Genomic DNA, 15,988 nt, shown 5'->3' with positions numbered 1-15,988 from the left:
AGTTTCTACAATTCCACCTGACCTTATATTTACAACAAATATGTACTCAGACCTGCCATGACTTGTGAATAACAAATCTGGATAGTCTAATAAGAAAATAAAGTCGTTTCTTTACTAGTTTTTAAAAAATTTGTGATGTAGTTATATCTATATATACTATGTATATGAGGTATGATAAAAAATAGTGATCTAAATTAAAAAAACATTACAGTAAAAGACACACTGCTATTAATCCTCCTCAAAATACTCCTCTCGCTTCGAACACCCTTATCCCATCGTTCTTGTCACTTTCTGAAGCAGTTCTGAAAGTCCTTTCTTGAGTGTCTTTAGTTATACTGTCGTGGCTGCCTTGATATCCTGAATTGATTCAAAACGTTTTCCTTTCATGGTCATTTTGACTTCTGTAAGAGCCAGAAGTTGCATGGTGCCAAATCCGGTGAATACGGTAAATGAGGACACACTGGAATGTTTTTATTTGCTAGAATTTGCTGTATCAGAAGCAATGTGTGACATAGAACGTTGTCATGATGGAGGATGAAGTAAAGACACTCAGGAAAGAGGACTTCCAGAACTGCTTCAGACAGTGGCAAGGATGGGATGTGTTCGAACCGAGGGGGATTAATGGCAACATGTCTTTTACTGTAATAAATTTTTTTATTTAAACATCGTATTTTTCGATCACACCTCATACATGCCTGTAGAAATTTATAGACCCATGAGATAATGGGATTCTAAGAAAATGCAGGGAATATACATGTCTTTAAGAAGACAACTAGAGCAAGTATTTACCGCCATCATATGGTGAAAATACATTTCAGAAAATGGCCGATTGTTCAAGAATGATCAGTCTAGACACACTCCATTTAAAAAATATTAGTGAAGAACCGTTCTTGTGGTAATCATTTTGCAATACATACATAAAATTATTTGTATATTTAAAACTAGTATGTCAAGTATATCTCAATAAAACTGGGGAAAAAATTGTCCTGATACATTGCCAATTTGCTTCTGAAATGATCACAACTGTTTATAAGGTTATCAAGACAGCAAGAGATCCCAGGATTTACAATGTTAGGATAATGTAAAATTCGATGAGATCTTCATGCTTGCCTATGTATATCTGCCCTCATATGTTCAACATATTTAAGAATTGGAGAAAATTCATTCCAAATATTTTTGATTCTGATCAGTAGAAATTACAGGAACTCTTATCTCAGAGTTACACAATTGGTTAAAAGAAACTATGGTTTTAGCTTAAAAAACAAACAAACAAAACCTTACCAAAAAATCAATTCTAAAACAATTATTTAAAAACTAAGTTTTTTGAGTAAAAAAAGAAATACATCAGCAACTTAATGAACTATCCATTACTGAGCAAATGAATTTTTCATAGGCTAGATAAAATCTCCTACAGCAATTATTTGTATTCCATAATCAGCCACTTTTATTTATTATAATGGCAATCTACATAATACCATCTCAAGGTGTAAATACTTTATTGTAGGTAAGAATCAAGCAGTCTAATAAGAACAGAGAATTTTCTCACATTCCAAAACTTATACAAGAAGTTCTATTGTGTAACTGGCCCACCAGAAGAAACCAGAAGCTAACTTAGGCTAAGTCCCTTTCTTTAAGGAAGGTAAGGATCCAAAAAGTCTATTTCAAAACCACCTCCTTTCCTTTCCCACAAATGATCAAGATCTGGATTTTCACAAATGCTATTAAAATCCAAATATAAACTTACATATGCAAGTCAAATGCTCAAACATAGCACCATGAAATAAAGACCTTGAGTATGTATCTCCGTTGGTATTGTTTCATTTCGGAGTTTCACTTTTAATCCAACTTAGGACCCATTATTTCCTAGGCTTATTTCCTCATCTCTAAAACTGCAATGTCTATTTGTATGGAAGTTTTGAGGAGATGAATGAGAGTTAAAGCACTTTGACATAGAACCTGGCACATAACGTACTAGGTACTCAACAAGCTGACCACGTAGACCATCCATCCTGAAGGCAGGAAGATTTCCTCGGTAGGCACTCAAATCATTTATTAAACAAAAGCAAAACTGCTTCATAAATAGACTACATATTATAGCCTCATCCCATTTAAATCTTTTGCCAATCTGATGAATCTTTATGCTTAGCTGTCTATCACATAGACATCTAGCAATTATTCTACCATAACATGTTATACATTAATAACCCAAGGCCAGCAATTCAAAAAATATTTGTGGAGTTTTAAAGAACTCATATTATTAGTTTGAGTCATATGAAATTACTAATATTTGGCCATTTTTGAACTATAAAAACTGCAATTTCATGTGGTTATACATAAAAATGGTAAGCATTTGAATTCAAGTATTACCAGAATAAGTTTTGTACATTGATCTACCCCAAATTATGTACTGAATATTGTTTTGAATATATTTGTTAAAATGCCTGAAAACTAGCAGTTATTTTTAAATATAAACCAATTTAATGATAGTTGGTCTTACAAAACACCCAATATAGTGAAACAACTACATTACAAATAAAAGTTCAGGAATCTATAGTTGACCTAGAATATATCATCCTTTCTTAACGTTACATTTTTTAAATAATGAAGAATGCAATAAATTATTTCTTATGGAATAAATTTTTCTGCACAATGATATTTATAAATCACCAAGATTATGTTGGCATTATCACTCTTTTAGAGTAAAGGTATAATTTCAGGAAGTTAGCACTGAATTTTAGCTCTTTACTCCATAACTACAGGACTTATATCTCTCAGGTAATTTCTAAATGCCTAATTTTCCAATTCTCCATGACCAAGACACCTCTGAAATAATGATTTCAAACCAGGCCAATTAACTTATGTACTAAAACCTAAATTTAGCATTGAAAAAGGACCTAAGTAACTTTAAGAATCAAAACACGTCTTTTTAGATCAGGTACCAGCATTTTCCTCTAAGATACCAAATAATTGTCATGACACTATTGTGCTCATAGCATAACCAAATGGGAGATGTAAGAATATCTTTGCAAGTCAAAAAATACCAGAAAAAGCATAGTAAGGAGTCATCTTAGATATCTCTCTTCTATGTAGCAGAGATTTTGTCTACTCAACAAACCATCATACCCTACTTTCATAGAAATACTTCCAACCCAAACATGTGATTGTAGTGTCAGCCCCCCAAAAAACCCAATTAGTCAGGGATAATCACAGAATCTTTTTCTTTCATTCTCCGTGATTAGCTCAAAGAGTTTGAAAGTAACCTGTGACAGGACTTGAACTTATTGGTCTGTCCATTCATGTCTGCCCAAGATTTTTCAAAATGAAGCTGGAAGGGACACTTCTTTCTCTAATTAGGAGCTGTAAATATGTGACCCAGAGCTTTAGGGAGGCATGTGCCCTGAAATTACATGCTGAAAACAAAGGAAAAAAAAGAAATCACACTGGGTGGCAGAGATAGCAAAGAGCTGACTTGGCATATAGATATGCAATTTCAGTCCCTGAGGTTGCAGTTTGCTCTGGTTCCTATAACTATTCCATTCCCTTAATCGTTAACTACTCCAGTTTCCTTCTAATAAATCCAAGAGAAAGAAAACAGCAAAAAAATAAAAACAGGAGACTTATTTTAAGCAGAGTGCTACTGGGACCCATGACCAATTATACAGATTTTTATCTCACTAAAACACAATGTAATGTTCAACTCTGGCTGAAAAACATGTAGGAAAACTAAGTGAAGTCTCAAAATTAAAGTAGAGGGAGCCGGGAGAAATCATGTATCTAGTAAAGAGTTAACTTTCCATCTAATCACAGAAACTAGAGGTTACTTCCACTGGAATAAATCCATTTCTAAAATGAAAAGTGTAGTATCAGCAGCTATCGACTAGTTTTAGACTGCCTTTTTGGTGTCAAGGATGTTAGTTCTGAAAATACGAAGATAAAACATGAAATGTCTCCTCCAACAGACTGAGCTAATAAAATGTAGGCACAGTTCAAAAATAAAAAATTACATTTTAACAACCTAAGTGCTTAAAATAAAGGTATTCAAATGCTTTGTGAATCCTGAAAAGGTAACCATGAACCTTGCTTGGGTTTAAGACAGTGACATTTGAGCTGGGTCTTGATAGAGGGATAAGCATTTTAAATAGACAAATTCATTCAAAGTTAGGGGTGTGAAAGAACACAAGTTGTAAAGATGTGCTTGTAGTTTGGTTTACCAGAGACACAACAGGGTACAGGTAAGGGAGTAACGGATGTGGCCAGAACAATTAATCAGGACTTGATCTTTCGAGAGCCTTGAATATTATGCCAAAGATTATCTGAAAGGCAACAAGAAGTCACTGATATTTTTTAAGCAAGAATAAGACAAGTCAGAGTTTGGTTTTTAATGTACTAGCCATAGTACAGCAAAAGTGATTCTTTTAATTTTTTAACATTAAGTCATATCCTAAAAGTACCCATTTATCTTTATATCCAGTTTGTTAAGTAAAACTGAACATTTTTATTAAACCTCCTTCAGGTTTAAGAAATGTTGCAAATAATAGAAGATCTCTCATGTACTTCCCAGGTTCTCTTCCCTTTTCCCAAGAGGTAACAGACTAATTCCAAATTTGGTTTCTTCCATTTCTCTACCTTTTCATACACTATTAGATGTGTATCTCTCTTAAAGACTATATAGCATTGTTTTGCAGGTTTTAAAATTTTAAATAATACAAAACTACATTATCTTTCAGCACATTTGCTATTAACGCTATTTGTGACAAGGACTTCTAGGAATCTGATGAGCTGTTGACCCTCTATCTCCTAAAATACACATAAGCCCACACAAAACTTTAATTTGTGGGGTATCAGACCCTCCCTTCACCTCCATGTTGTAGGAATCCCTACAGATGAGTAATCACATTTAGAAGCTATAGCAGTAATTCAGTTGAGAAGAACACGAACTAAGTCACTGGGGATGAAAAATAATCCGAAACACCAAGCATTTCCCCCTTAGACCACCTTATGGAAATAGGCCTCATTGCCACTTTCCATTAGAGCCTCTTAGTAGAAGGGAAAGACTGAGTTCAAGTGTAAGACATACAAAGCTTCAGGATAGGTAGAAGAGCAAAGCAGTGTTATCTACCAGACAACTTGAAAAATAGGTCTAGGGATAGGTTACAAAAAAGGCTTCTTTGTCAAAAGGGTGTCCTTGCATCAAAGATGTATTTAAATAATTTGATATGGCATTTGGCAAACTGGAGAAAAAAAGTTCAATTGCACCAACCCAACTTTCCATTCTACTGAAGAAATAAATGCCCCAGATTGAACAAGATACGGAAAACCGATGTTTTCTTAGGATCAGTTCCTCCATAACTATTCACTGTTAGTTTGCATCTCACCACACTCAGTGCAAGTCTAGTGTTACCTATTTTTCAAGTTGCGTGGCCTTTAAATGAAAGCCAAATGAGAAAACAATTATCTGTTCCGCTACAAAAGGAAACTGTATTTACTGGACTCGAAATCAATTTCCAGTGAGGCACCTACTCAAATAATTTTACAAAAGTAATTTTGTCTTTGGTTTTTGCCTTATGACTTTAGAACCTACAAGTTTCATAGGCTTTGGGGAAAAAAAAACAATTTATAAAATTGTATGAAGAACTGAAAAGTAATTCTTTGGCTTCCCAGTAGAGAGGAGCAGTGGCAAGGATCTGAAAGAACAGCACATATATAAGACCTGTAAAGTCTTCATACTCTGTTGACCATTCCTCCTCTGAGAACAGCATTACTCAGACGAGCTCTTGGTCAACTATTAAGAAATAGGAAAATAGTTGGCAGGGGAGATTGGCACACATTTTTTTAGTAACTGTTATAGGCTCCACTCACCTTGACAGGACACTAAGATGGATCAAGGACATACAATTAAGAGAGCAATGCTAAACACTATACTGCCCACTAAAACAAAAAACCACTGAAGTTAGACGTTTCCTTGCCATGGTGTGTTTTGGGGGAAATTTTCTTCTTTTGGGATCACCTTCCTCTGAATTGCTTCTCCTAAATCTCCTGCATACCTGGCTAGTGAGACTCTAGGCCTTCCCATGCTGTGAAGTATGCTTCCCCTTTCCCTTTAAAAAAAGGGGAGAAAAAGCTTAAAGACACACAGGAAAAAGGAGTCAAGTAAATCTCTCTAAAAGGCAACCAACAGAGATAAAGCTTAAGCCAGTGAGTTCTCATGTGGAGATACATGAATAAACAGTAATGAGTCTGACCATTCCTTTTGGAATGGGGTCTCCTAAGAGAAAACCTATAGCTTATTTTGAGGAAAACATTTGCTTTATGGGAAATGGTCTTCTTTGGCAGTTGATTGTTGGAGGTAAAACATGAAAAGACTGAGACACTGGTCTAGAAGTCTAAACACACTGCTAAATAGTTTTTTGCTTCTCTATTCTCTACATCTTCCTCAATGAGATGAAGTGACTAACCAAAGACTACAAAGAACAGGAAGCCAAAGTATTGAACACATTAAAGGCCTAAAGGAATAGGGAAGTATAAGCAAGGACCATTCCTTGCCTCCAAAGAGCTTATAAATCGGAAAATACAAGAACTATTCATGAATAATAAAGCTGTAGAGCACCCATGTTACATCAGCCTCTTGTAAAATTTAATGCCTCCAATAACATTTAAGCATTTTGGTAAACTTTCGTACCACTGCCACTACTTATATATTAGATCAACAACCAACCAAAGTCAGCATTCTGAAAACAAAGTGTCCAGTTTTGATGCTGCAATTAAAGTATAACTCCATAAATAACATTCTAGCTTGTCCAAGTTACAGCATTCTTCCAAAGAATTGTCAAAGTTTACCTTAGCTGATCACTGTAGTAAGGCCAAGTTTATGGATTCCATCCTTAAGTACAATAATTATCACCACTGTGTTCCAAAATCATTTCTTACCCCAATCTCTGCCACCCATCTTGCACATCCTCACACAAAGGCCATGATAGCAGTACAATAGATACATTCCCTACCATCGCTTTTGGAAAATGTAAAGCTCATGCCGTTAGTGAAAGGCAATTTCTTATATTTTATTCAAGAGTCCACTCCCCTCCAAACTTCTACTTGATTTAAAGACAAGATTTGTATGACTATAGACAACCCTTGCCTCTTAAACCTATACTGAACAACATAAAATACTACTCGAGTGAATGAGATGAGGGCATGAGGTGCGAAGCCAAGAGAAATGCCTTTGTAAGAAATTTTAAGGTAAGAGTCACTCTCCAGGGCCCTTTACAACCTAGTAACATAAAGGTATAGTTTCAAACCAATGACAGGCCAAAATGTACCATTTCCCCGAAAATAAGACCTATCTGGACAATCAGCTCTAATGCATCCTTTGGAGCAAAAAGTACGATCCGAATATTATATTATACCCGGTCTTATACTAAAATAAGACCGGGTCTTATATTAAGTTTTGCTCCAAATGACACATTAGAGCTGACTGTCCGGCTAGGTCCTATTTGGGGAAACACGGTAGTATAATTAATTGTCCAATCAGGCAACTACACTCTATTCTTATGAAGATCAGGTTTACTACGAAGTAAACAAAAATTTTTATTAACTTTCATGTTGTGAAATTTCTATATACCATATGTAGAAACAAATGGCAAGGAAGAAACATCTCAGAAATGTATTTCAAAAGAAGGAAGCTTGGCAAAATGATCCAGGATCTGAACAATTTCATAAAGCTGTAGACTTAAGAATGGGAAGGAGTAATTCCCTTAAAACCATTTTACTTTGTAATTTGTAATTTGTGAGAAACCCTGAAAGTTTATCTTAAGGATTAAGAGGTGCTGCACAACATCTCTCATTACATCACTAACAAGACATTAACTTCCTGTTTAGTTGTAATTATAGGTCAGACGAGTCTGCTTCTTCATTAGACAAGATACAAAGAATGGCTTGAATAATACTGCCATTTTCTTTCTTTCGATCGCCATTAAAGATAAGTCATTTAAGATTATTCAAAGCTGTTCTTTTGTAAGCATTATTTAAATGAGCAAAGATAGAAAGCCAAATTTAGGTTCTAAGCTTTGATCCATGAACACAAATAAGGCATTTCATAGATATGTATAAATAAAATCTAAGAGCAGTCCAGTGGTTGAAAATATCCAATTATACATTAACCATGAAATTATAACAAGGCTAGGAATAATGTGAACAAGTATTCCATCCTGAAAATGAACAAGTGACCAAGAAGCAGTGAATCACAGCTAAGACCTAAAAGGTGAAATACAACAAATTCTACTACGAAAAGTTGGTTGGAGGGCTCTGAATGATACCAGATTTTGTTGAAAGTATAGTTGAAGATAAAAATCAGACGTTTTGGGAAAGGGTAAAGTACTTCATTGAATTTCTGTCCTCCCCGGACAAGTCAAGGACACAGTTTTGAGAACAAATCTTATCTAACAAGCCAAAATAGCTAATAAGAGACTCCCTAAATACATCCATTCTTAATCACACTGTTAAATTTTGAAATAAGATCATGCTCTGGTGGCAAAACCAAATCAAGAACACAGAACTTCCAGTAAAATAGTGACATTTAATTTTGCTTTCAAAAATGCTGGTCTGTTTTAGCAAAGTATAGTTATAAATGTAAAACCACACTATAACGATGACAAAATGTAGTGCAGGAAAGGTATTTAGATAAACCTAACATCTTTATGGGTATATCGGGTATGTCAATAGAGTGCCCTTAATTTCTTTTTTTTTTCCCTTAATTTCTTTTAAATAAATGTTTCCCCTACTTGGTTTATAATATTCTTGAAAGGTAAGCTATATAAGGCACAAACACTTATTCATGTGTTTACATGCTTGTTTCCTCCACTCAAAGCAGAGATTCTCATGGGTAATGACAGCCTTCCTTGTTTTTTTTATCCCCTGGAACTAGACTACTGTGCCAAACAGAGCAAAACCTCAGTAAGTATTGATTAAATGATTATCCCCTATGTCTGTGGTTCTTAACCAGAGGGAGGCTTTAGAAATGTCCCTTGGGGACATTTCAAAATTATGCCTATTCCCAGAGAAAATAACCCAGTAAATCTTGTAAGATCCCATGTACCTATACTCTTTAAAAACTCTGCTAAACATTCTGATACATACGTGTAATTCATATCAAAACCCCCCCACACAGTAACATATATAACAGATGCAGAAGCCAGTCTAGAATTTGAGAATTTAATCTGAAGTATTTTTATCTCAGTACTAGGAACCTACTGTCTTAATAGAAAGGCATCATTCAGTGAAATGCTTTAGAAAATTCTTAAGAATTAACTAACTGTATCTTGAATAACTAGTAGCAACTGAATCCATGAATTAGCATATAATCTAGTGTCAGGCATATCTAATAAGCAGACCCCCTCACCCCCAGGGGCTAGGAGGTAATTCACCTGTACATTTGTACAAATAACAAAAATTAGATTTAACAATGCAGATAAGTATGATGAAACCAAAGCACACGGTGTCACAGTAAGTCATCCTTATTCAAATTAAATATTGAGGTCATTGTATGATCAGCATCCCTGTCACACAAATTGTCCTACAAATTAAGTTAGCTGGCTATAGACAAGTCTTGAGGATCTTAAAAGAAACACACGTAAGACAGAGTGTATCCAGCCTACAGGCTCACTGGGGACAAGTTTAAGATACCCCTAGCGATCAGTTGGCACATGATAGCTCTCATAGTCCTCGAAGAGGCAACCCAAAGAAAAATTCACTCCTACTTTCAAAACTTACGTCAGCTAAAATCTTAATTCACAAATTAGCTATAACCTAAAAGTAAAGTTAAATCCCATTTACATGTGAAGTGGGAGAGGAGCGCTTACTTCAGGTAGCCAAGAGTAATATGACACTCATTCATCTAACTAGAAAATAAGAATTTAAATGGTTCAAAATAGCAGTACAGCATGGAGTTTAAAAGCTTGAGTTCTTGAGGTAGACTATCTCATTTGAATCCCAGTCCTTTATTAGCTCTGTGATTATAGACAAGTAACTTAATCTCCTTGTGTGTTTCCTCTTGCATACAATGTAATGGTAAGAGCATCTATCCCAAGATTGTTGTGGGAATGGAGTTTATACTCGAAGAGTTCAGAAGCAGTGTTTAGGACATAATAGATGCTAAGGCGTAGCTATTATTAATAGCAAAATGATACGTGGAAAAAAACCTTTTCTGAATACCAAAAACCTAAGCATGATATGACAGGGTAGTGGTTAAGAGCACACACTGTGGAGCCAGACTGCCTAGGTTCTAATCCCAACTCTGCCAGAGTACGATGCTGGGTGGTTTTAACTTCTGTCTCAAAGTTTCTAATCTCAAAATGAGGACAATAAACTGTATCTACTTCCTTGGGTTAAGATTAAATGACTTAATGCAAGTGTTTCAAACATTTCTGACACATTGCAAACACTCAAAGCATGAGCTGTTATCCTTTTAGGCTTGGTTCACATTATATTTTATGTAAAGTTCTCTTTAAACTTCCCCAAAACACATGCACTGTAGTTATTTTAATGCGAGTAGTAAAACTGTCTGACTCCCAAACACCACCAATCAACTTGGAGTTCCCCTTTTTGATTATAGTTGTTTAATAAATAGCCCTATAAGACCATAGTACAGCTTGTCCCAAATAAAGAATACAGCAAAAAAAAACAAAAAATAAGGTTGTTTGATAAGGTTGCTTGGTCTAAGAAATATTCAAACAAACAAGAAATAAGAACTTAAGCTTTGGAAAAAGGCAAATTCAAAGGCTTGATCAAATGAACTACCAATGGTTAGATATCCCAACAATAAGCATTTCATTAAGTGAGAAATACAGATACATCTTAATAGTTGGAATTTGAGGACTTCAGGTGAGAATTAAAATAAACCGGTACATGACACAAGAAATACCATACTAACATCAATGCCTACTCGACCTCATATTTCTAGAACAGAGGTGCCTAAAATAAAGAGCATCTCTCATCAGTTGTCCACTTGCTAAAATTGTTTGGATCTGGGATTTTTTTTTTTTTTTTTTTAAAGTTTCACTGTGATTATGACAGTAACTGTTTAAAACCAAACTACATGCATGCCAAAACTTTTCTATAGGTTAAATCAATAAAGTCCTAATGTTGGAAAGTCATTATGTTAAGATTCTTATTATACAAATCTTCAAAATATTTACAGCAGAAAGTAATCCAGTATTAACAAAGAACACTAGACTAAAAAAGTTCTTTAGTAAGTTTTTGAAAATTAGAAAGTGGCATTTAGTAATAATAATCTGTGTGCCAGAGACCTGTTCAAAGCCACATTTTAACCAATTTAACCCTTAAAATAAAAAAAAATCTAAAATTTGTTTTGCTCACTGCTGCATCCCTAGTGTCTAAAATAGCGACCGGTATATACTAGGCATTCAACTATTTACTGTTCAGATAAAACAAATATTCATTTTATAGAAGCACACAGATAGCTTGCCCAGTCCAAGAATTCTAACTGGAACATTTTTACTCTAAAGTTCACACTCTTAACCATTATATTGCCCTTTTAGAGCTTTTAAATCATTAAAGTGGTGTCACAGCAGCTGGTTATCACCTGTAAAAGAAAAAAAATCAGTGAGACTTCCCTTTAAAGTGTTCTGCTCCACATGCATAAAAACTAAGGACTTGAAATTATTCCACACCTTAGTGGCCTAAATTCCCATAAAAAGGTTTTGATTTGTACTAAATATTACTTTCTTTGTATTACCTATGCTGTGAAACATAACTATGCTTCTCCAATGTGTTTCTGGCCTTCAAAGTGGTCAAAGAAACGGGGTGTTTATAAATAATCCTTTTCCTTTAAGTCTTAACTCCTAAAAAGTTTAACTTCCCCTCCTTTTCCATCTCCTCAAATGTACAAAGATTTAAATTTGTATTTCACATAAACTCACAATGACAATGCAATGATGGTCTAAAACAAAAATCTAAGATTTCAGCATCAATACATTGAGTAAAGATCTAAACATTCATCTTTCATAAAAGACCAGTTTTGCCAAATAAACACCAAAGTCACACGTATTAAATAGAAAATTAAGCCATCAGATCTATTTTAGTAAAGCCAAGTCCTTGCCATTCCTTCGATGCAGAACTCTTTAAAAAAGTAACCTCTCAAAACGAAAGATTCTAACCCACAACCTCCCGTCTCCTAGTTTTAGTAAGGCCGAATTTATTCCATGACATTTTTTTCAAGTTAGCTGTAAATACTCCACCCTCCTCGATTGTGCAAGAACCGAACACACCACACATACACAAGTTACAAAAAAGGGGAAATATGGTCTGAGAGTTTGAATATAGTTAAGTCTTGAGCAGAAGGTCTTAGAGCAGTGTATGACCTAATGTAAAAGTTAACATTTAACAAAGAATATTATTTCATTATTACGGAAGGAGATGCCGGAAAGAGCCTGAACCAGTTAAAGCAGCCGCCATCTTAAAATGCGGGATAGAAGTTAAGAGCAAGAAAATGAGACTAAACCACCGGAGGTGGAGGTTCCGCTCACCCCTACTCGAAAAATCCTCCTCTCCCCCCAACTTAGATCGATAGTTTAGCATCAAACCACGTTTTAAGTAGTGAAACAATCTTCCCGGAGGGTGTTATTAAATGGGCTGAGGCATAAATAGGTACACCTAGCCACAGCTTACTGCCATCGCACCCTCCCCCCACCCCCCACAAGCCAAAAGAGAAAGGGAGCTTCCAGAAAGCTTTTTACATCAGTTCCCGGTGTGCTTCTAATAGTTTCGGGTGAAAAGCCTGACCCGTAGGAAGTAGTAACATTGTGTCAGCCCATCTCCTCCCAACCACACTTATTCTTGTGTAACCCGCGCAGAGTGATAAAGAGTTTCTAATTAGACTCATTCACTACTCTTCCGCTGGCAAAAGACTTCTACCCCAACCCCTAATCAAGTTGGGGACCCGCTGGATTTCTGATCCTTTTTCTCCGCGGAGCTTCCTACTTTATTCCCCCTACAAGGCCTAGAGCCTTGATCTTACAACTAAAATAAGTTTTCAGGTACCGAGAATAGGAAACGCCATGACATCTGCTGGTGCGTCTCTCCTCAATTCTGACCCCCCAACAGAGGACTAACTCTTCCTTTAGAAGCAGAATCCAAGCGCCTGAACTCACTCTCCCCAATCCCGAATTTGCCGATTCCGCTGAAACATACTGAAGATAACACCCCACTTGCCACGACTGTTCTGTTCCCTACCTTTAAACCTCATAAACCTTCATAAACTATAACCCCGTTCCCCATCCCCCAATGGAAGAAACGACGCAAGGAAGAATATTTTCATAATTATACTTCCTCCACCTCATGCTTCCTCCGGGCCTGAGCCTTGCTTTCCTCCCACGACCCCGTCCCCTCCAGCTCCATAGGTTACCTTATTAATCCGTTTCAGCGCCATAGTCTGTGCTTTGCGTCTGGCTCCTCACTATCTCGGTGTGTGCTCAAAGGTCCGGCCAAAACTCTTGATTATCCCGGCGGGAGGGAAGGATTGTCTCTTCGTCTCACACCGGCTCTGCCAGACACAGGCGCCTTTTGCAAAAACGGAGCAGATCAGCACTCGAACAGGCCCCGGAGAGACCCCGATGAATCCAGGTCCCTTAAAACGGCCGCGATCCGGGGTGGGTGGGGTGGCGTGGCAACAGCCTCTATGCCGAGCTTCGGCCCGAAGAGGGGGCGAGTGACAGGAAGAGCGGAGGGGTGGCTACAAGTTTGACTTCCCGGCCTCTCGAAAGGAAGAGACCCGGGTGGGAGAGGAAGAGGCGTAGGAGAAAGGGGTGGGTGCGGGGCAGGGTCCGGAGCCCAGCAGAGGAGGAGCCGGGGCCTAGTCGGCGCTATGCCCGCGTCACTAGGGCAAAGAAAGGCTAGGGGGAGGGGGAAGCAGGAGGCTCCGGACTGACGCCAGGCTTCTTTCGGTTTCTACTCAAAGGTGCGGCCAGGGAGGGAAAGGAAATAAAGAGAAGCTGGATGTTTGTCGCTGTCCCCGCAGCTAAAGCTATTCTGTGTCGCCCCTGACGCCACTGTACACTCCGCCTTCCAGCGCGCTCCCGCGCGCGCCCGCCCAGCCACCGCCACCACGCGCCCGTGCGGCAGCCCCTGAGGCTCCGACTTAGGCGCGAGGACGCGCCCATTCCCCCTCCCCCTTAAGCAAAAGAGGCCCCGGCTTCTCCAGCCTTCCCACCCTACCCCACCCAACAGGCTGGTCACTCAAGCCACCCAGGGCCTGTGTTTCCCCTCTTACCCGGCCGGCCACTGGGCCAGCCACCCTTCCCTTCCACACCCACGCGTACTGAGGGGCCGGGGCCTCCCTCAAGCTGCGGCCTCGGCCTCCTCCCCGCGCGGCAGCTGGTGCCTCCCCGGCCCTACGGGGCTCACGCGCACGACACAGCCACAAGATGTCCGCTCTGACGGAACTACTGCCAGCTGCCACGCTCCGCCCCTCCCCCCTCCTCCTGCCTCTTCACCGCCGCGTATCAGTCCGCCAACGCCGCCGTCGCGAGCACAGGACGAATCTAAGGATGCAGGGGGACGGTTTACTTCCGAAGTCCAGAACTGAGTGTGTGCTACCCCCTTTTTCTTCTTTTCAGAACAGCACCTTCTTACTAAACAGATCGGAGGTTGGACAGGGAGGGCGGGGGCCGGAGGCGGGTCATAGGCTGGGGGAAGGGTAGACGAGCGGCGGAAACCCTTAGACTCAGAGAAGCATCGAGAACCGGAAGGAGACCATGGGAGGAAGGTAATGGAAACGGCAGCTGCGCGGTCGACCCCACGCCCCTCCCAGCAGCATCCCCCAATTTCCTCACTTGGTATTGAGGAGGCGGATCTCGCGAGAACCTCCTGGCTGGCTCACAGGAGCTGTAGGTCTGCAATGATTTAAGGACAGTTTTGTGCGCTTTTCCTGATGGGGGCCCGCCCCCAAACCACAAGTTCTCGCGAGATGCAATGAGGCACCGGCTGGGGCTGGGGCGGTCGGTCGCCGGGGAAGCACCGCCCCTGAATGCTTATGCTGGTGGGAGGGAGAGGAAATGGAATTCCCCGGACTGGTAAGAGCGCGCGCCGACACATCCCTCTCTCACGCACCCAATCAGGAATGTGCGGTGGGAGGTACCATGGATTAATTACTAGATACCTTTAGTCCGGGTTGACCCGGGCTTTTGAAGTTTCCGGTGGAGCAGGTGAGCGACTTTTACTCGCTTACTGGTCTGTGCTGGTTAACCAGAGGGGGGGGGGGGACGCCCCTCAAAATGGGAACAGTAATTTAATATCGAATCTAGCGGACAGCTGATCAGCGTCCCTACCTGCCGAATCTAGTGTATTGTTGCCCCTACAGGATAAATGCTGAGAAGAGCGGGCCCATAGACCGGTTCCCAGAATTAGAGCAGTTTAGGAATCCAGATCAACTAAATTGATTAGAATGGAGGAGAGGGAGATAGGGGCGGGCTGTTCACTGGTCCCTGTAATCAACTCCACCATCCGCCATGATTTAAATATGGGAATAAACTTAATACCTTTTTCTTCCTGTTGATATGTTTCCATTCCTAGAGCCACAACATTGCGAAACTCAAACAATAAATCAAAGTTTTGGGTCAGAAAAACTTAATTCTGAAAACATCCAGGGGAAGAAATACAAGGATAGGATTGGCCTTTTTTGATCTGCCTGGTGTGAAGTATGGGAGAGGATGGTTTTGCTCTCTAGAGTTTTCTTCGGGCAAAGGTTAGCAAGACATTAATTTTTAAAAGGAAGTTAAAGGTAAGCACTGGCCTGCTTAAAGTTTTCTAATATTACTTAATGACCCTACTTACCGAAGTGGAGATCTCTAAGAATTAAATGAAATACAAACTTCTTTTAAAAACACACTTTAAAATAGAAAAGCAGCAAGTTATTTCCTGTTACAAGAAATATTACCTAATTAAAACATCATAGGTTGTGATAAATGAGCTAATATAC

General features: G+C 38.9%; 1 protein-coding gene across 8 annotated transcripts in view; it reads right to left on the bottom strand.

Annotated features, from left to right (window-relative positions):
• Positions 1-14,973, bottom strand: part of UBE2D3 (ubiquitin conjugating enzyme E2 D3) — a 29,697-nt gene extending 14,724 nt beyond the window's left edge. For 2 of the 8 annotated variants that reach the window (XM_019738913.2, XM_019738916.2), the window contains exons 1-2: positions 14,844-14,973; positions 13,418-13,572 (exon numbers count right to left, since the gene is read on the bottom strand). In XM_019738913.2, the coding sequence (XP_019594472.1) occupies positions 13,418-13,441 (24 nt within the window). In that variant the 5' untranslated portion in view covers positions 13,442-13,572; positions 14,844-14,973. Of the gene's footprint in view, positions 1-13,417; positions 13,573-14,281; positions 14,815-14,843 lie in introns of those variants that run through there. The other 6 variants (XM_019738915.2, XM_074322966.1, XM_019738914.2 and 3 more) reach the window with 6 other exon arrangements.
• Positions 14,974-15,988: the final 1,015 nt, after the last annotated feature.

This window comes from Rhinolophus sinicus, linkage group LG02 (genome assembly GCF_036562045.2).
Source record: "Rhinolophus sinicus isolate RSC01 linkage group LG02, ASM3656204v1, whole genome shotgun sequence".
Lineage (NCBI taxonomy): Eukaryota > Metazoa > Chordata > Mammalia > Chiroptera > Rhinolophidae > Rhinolophus > Rhinolophus sinicus.
The sequence above is the reverse complement of the archived record's forward strand: the minus strand, read 5'-3'. Positions and strand labels throughout refer to the sequence as shown.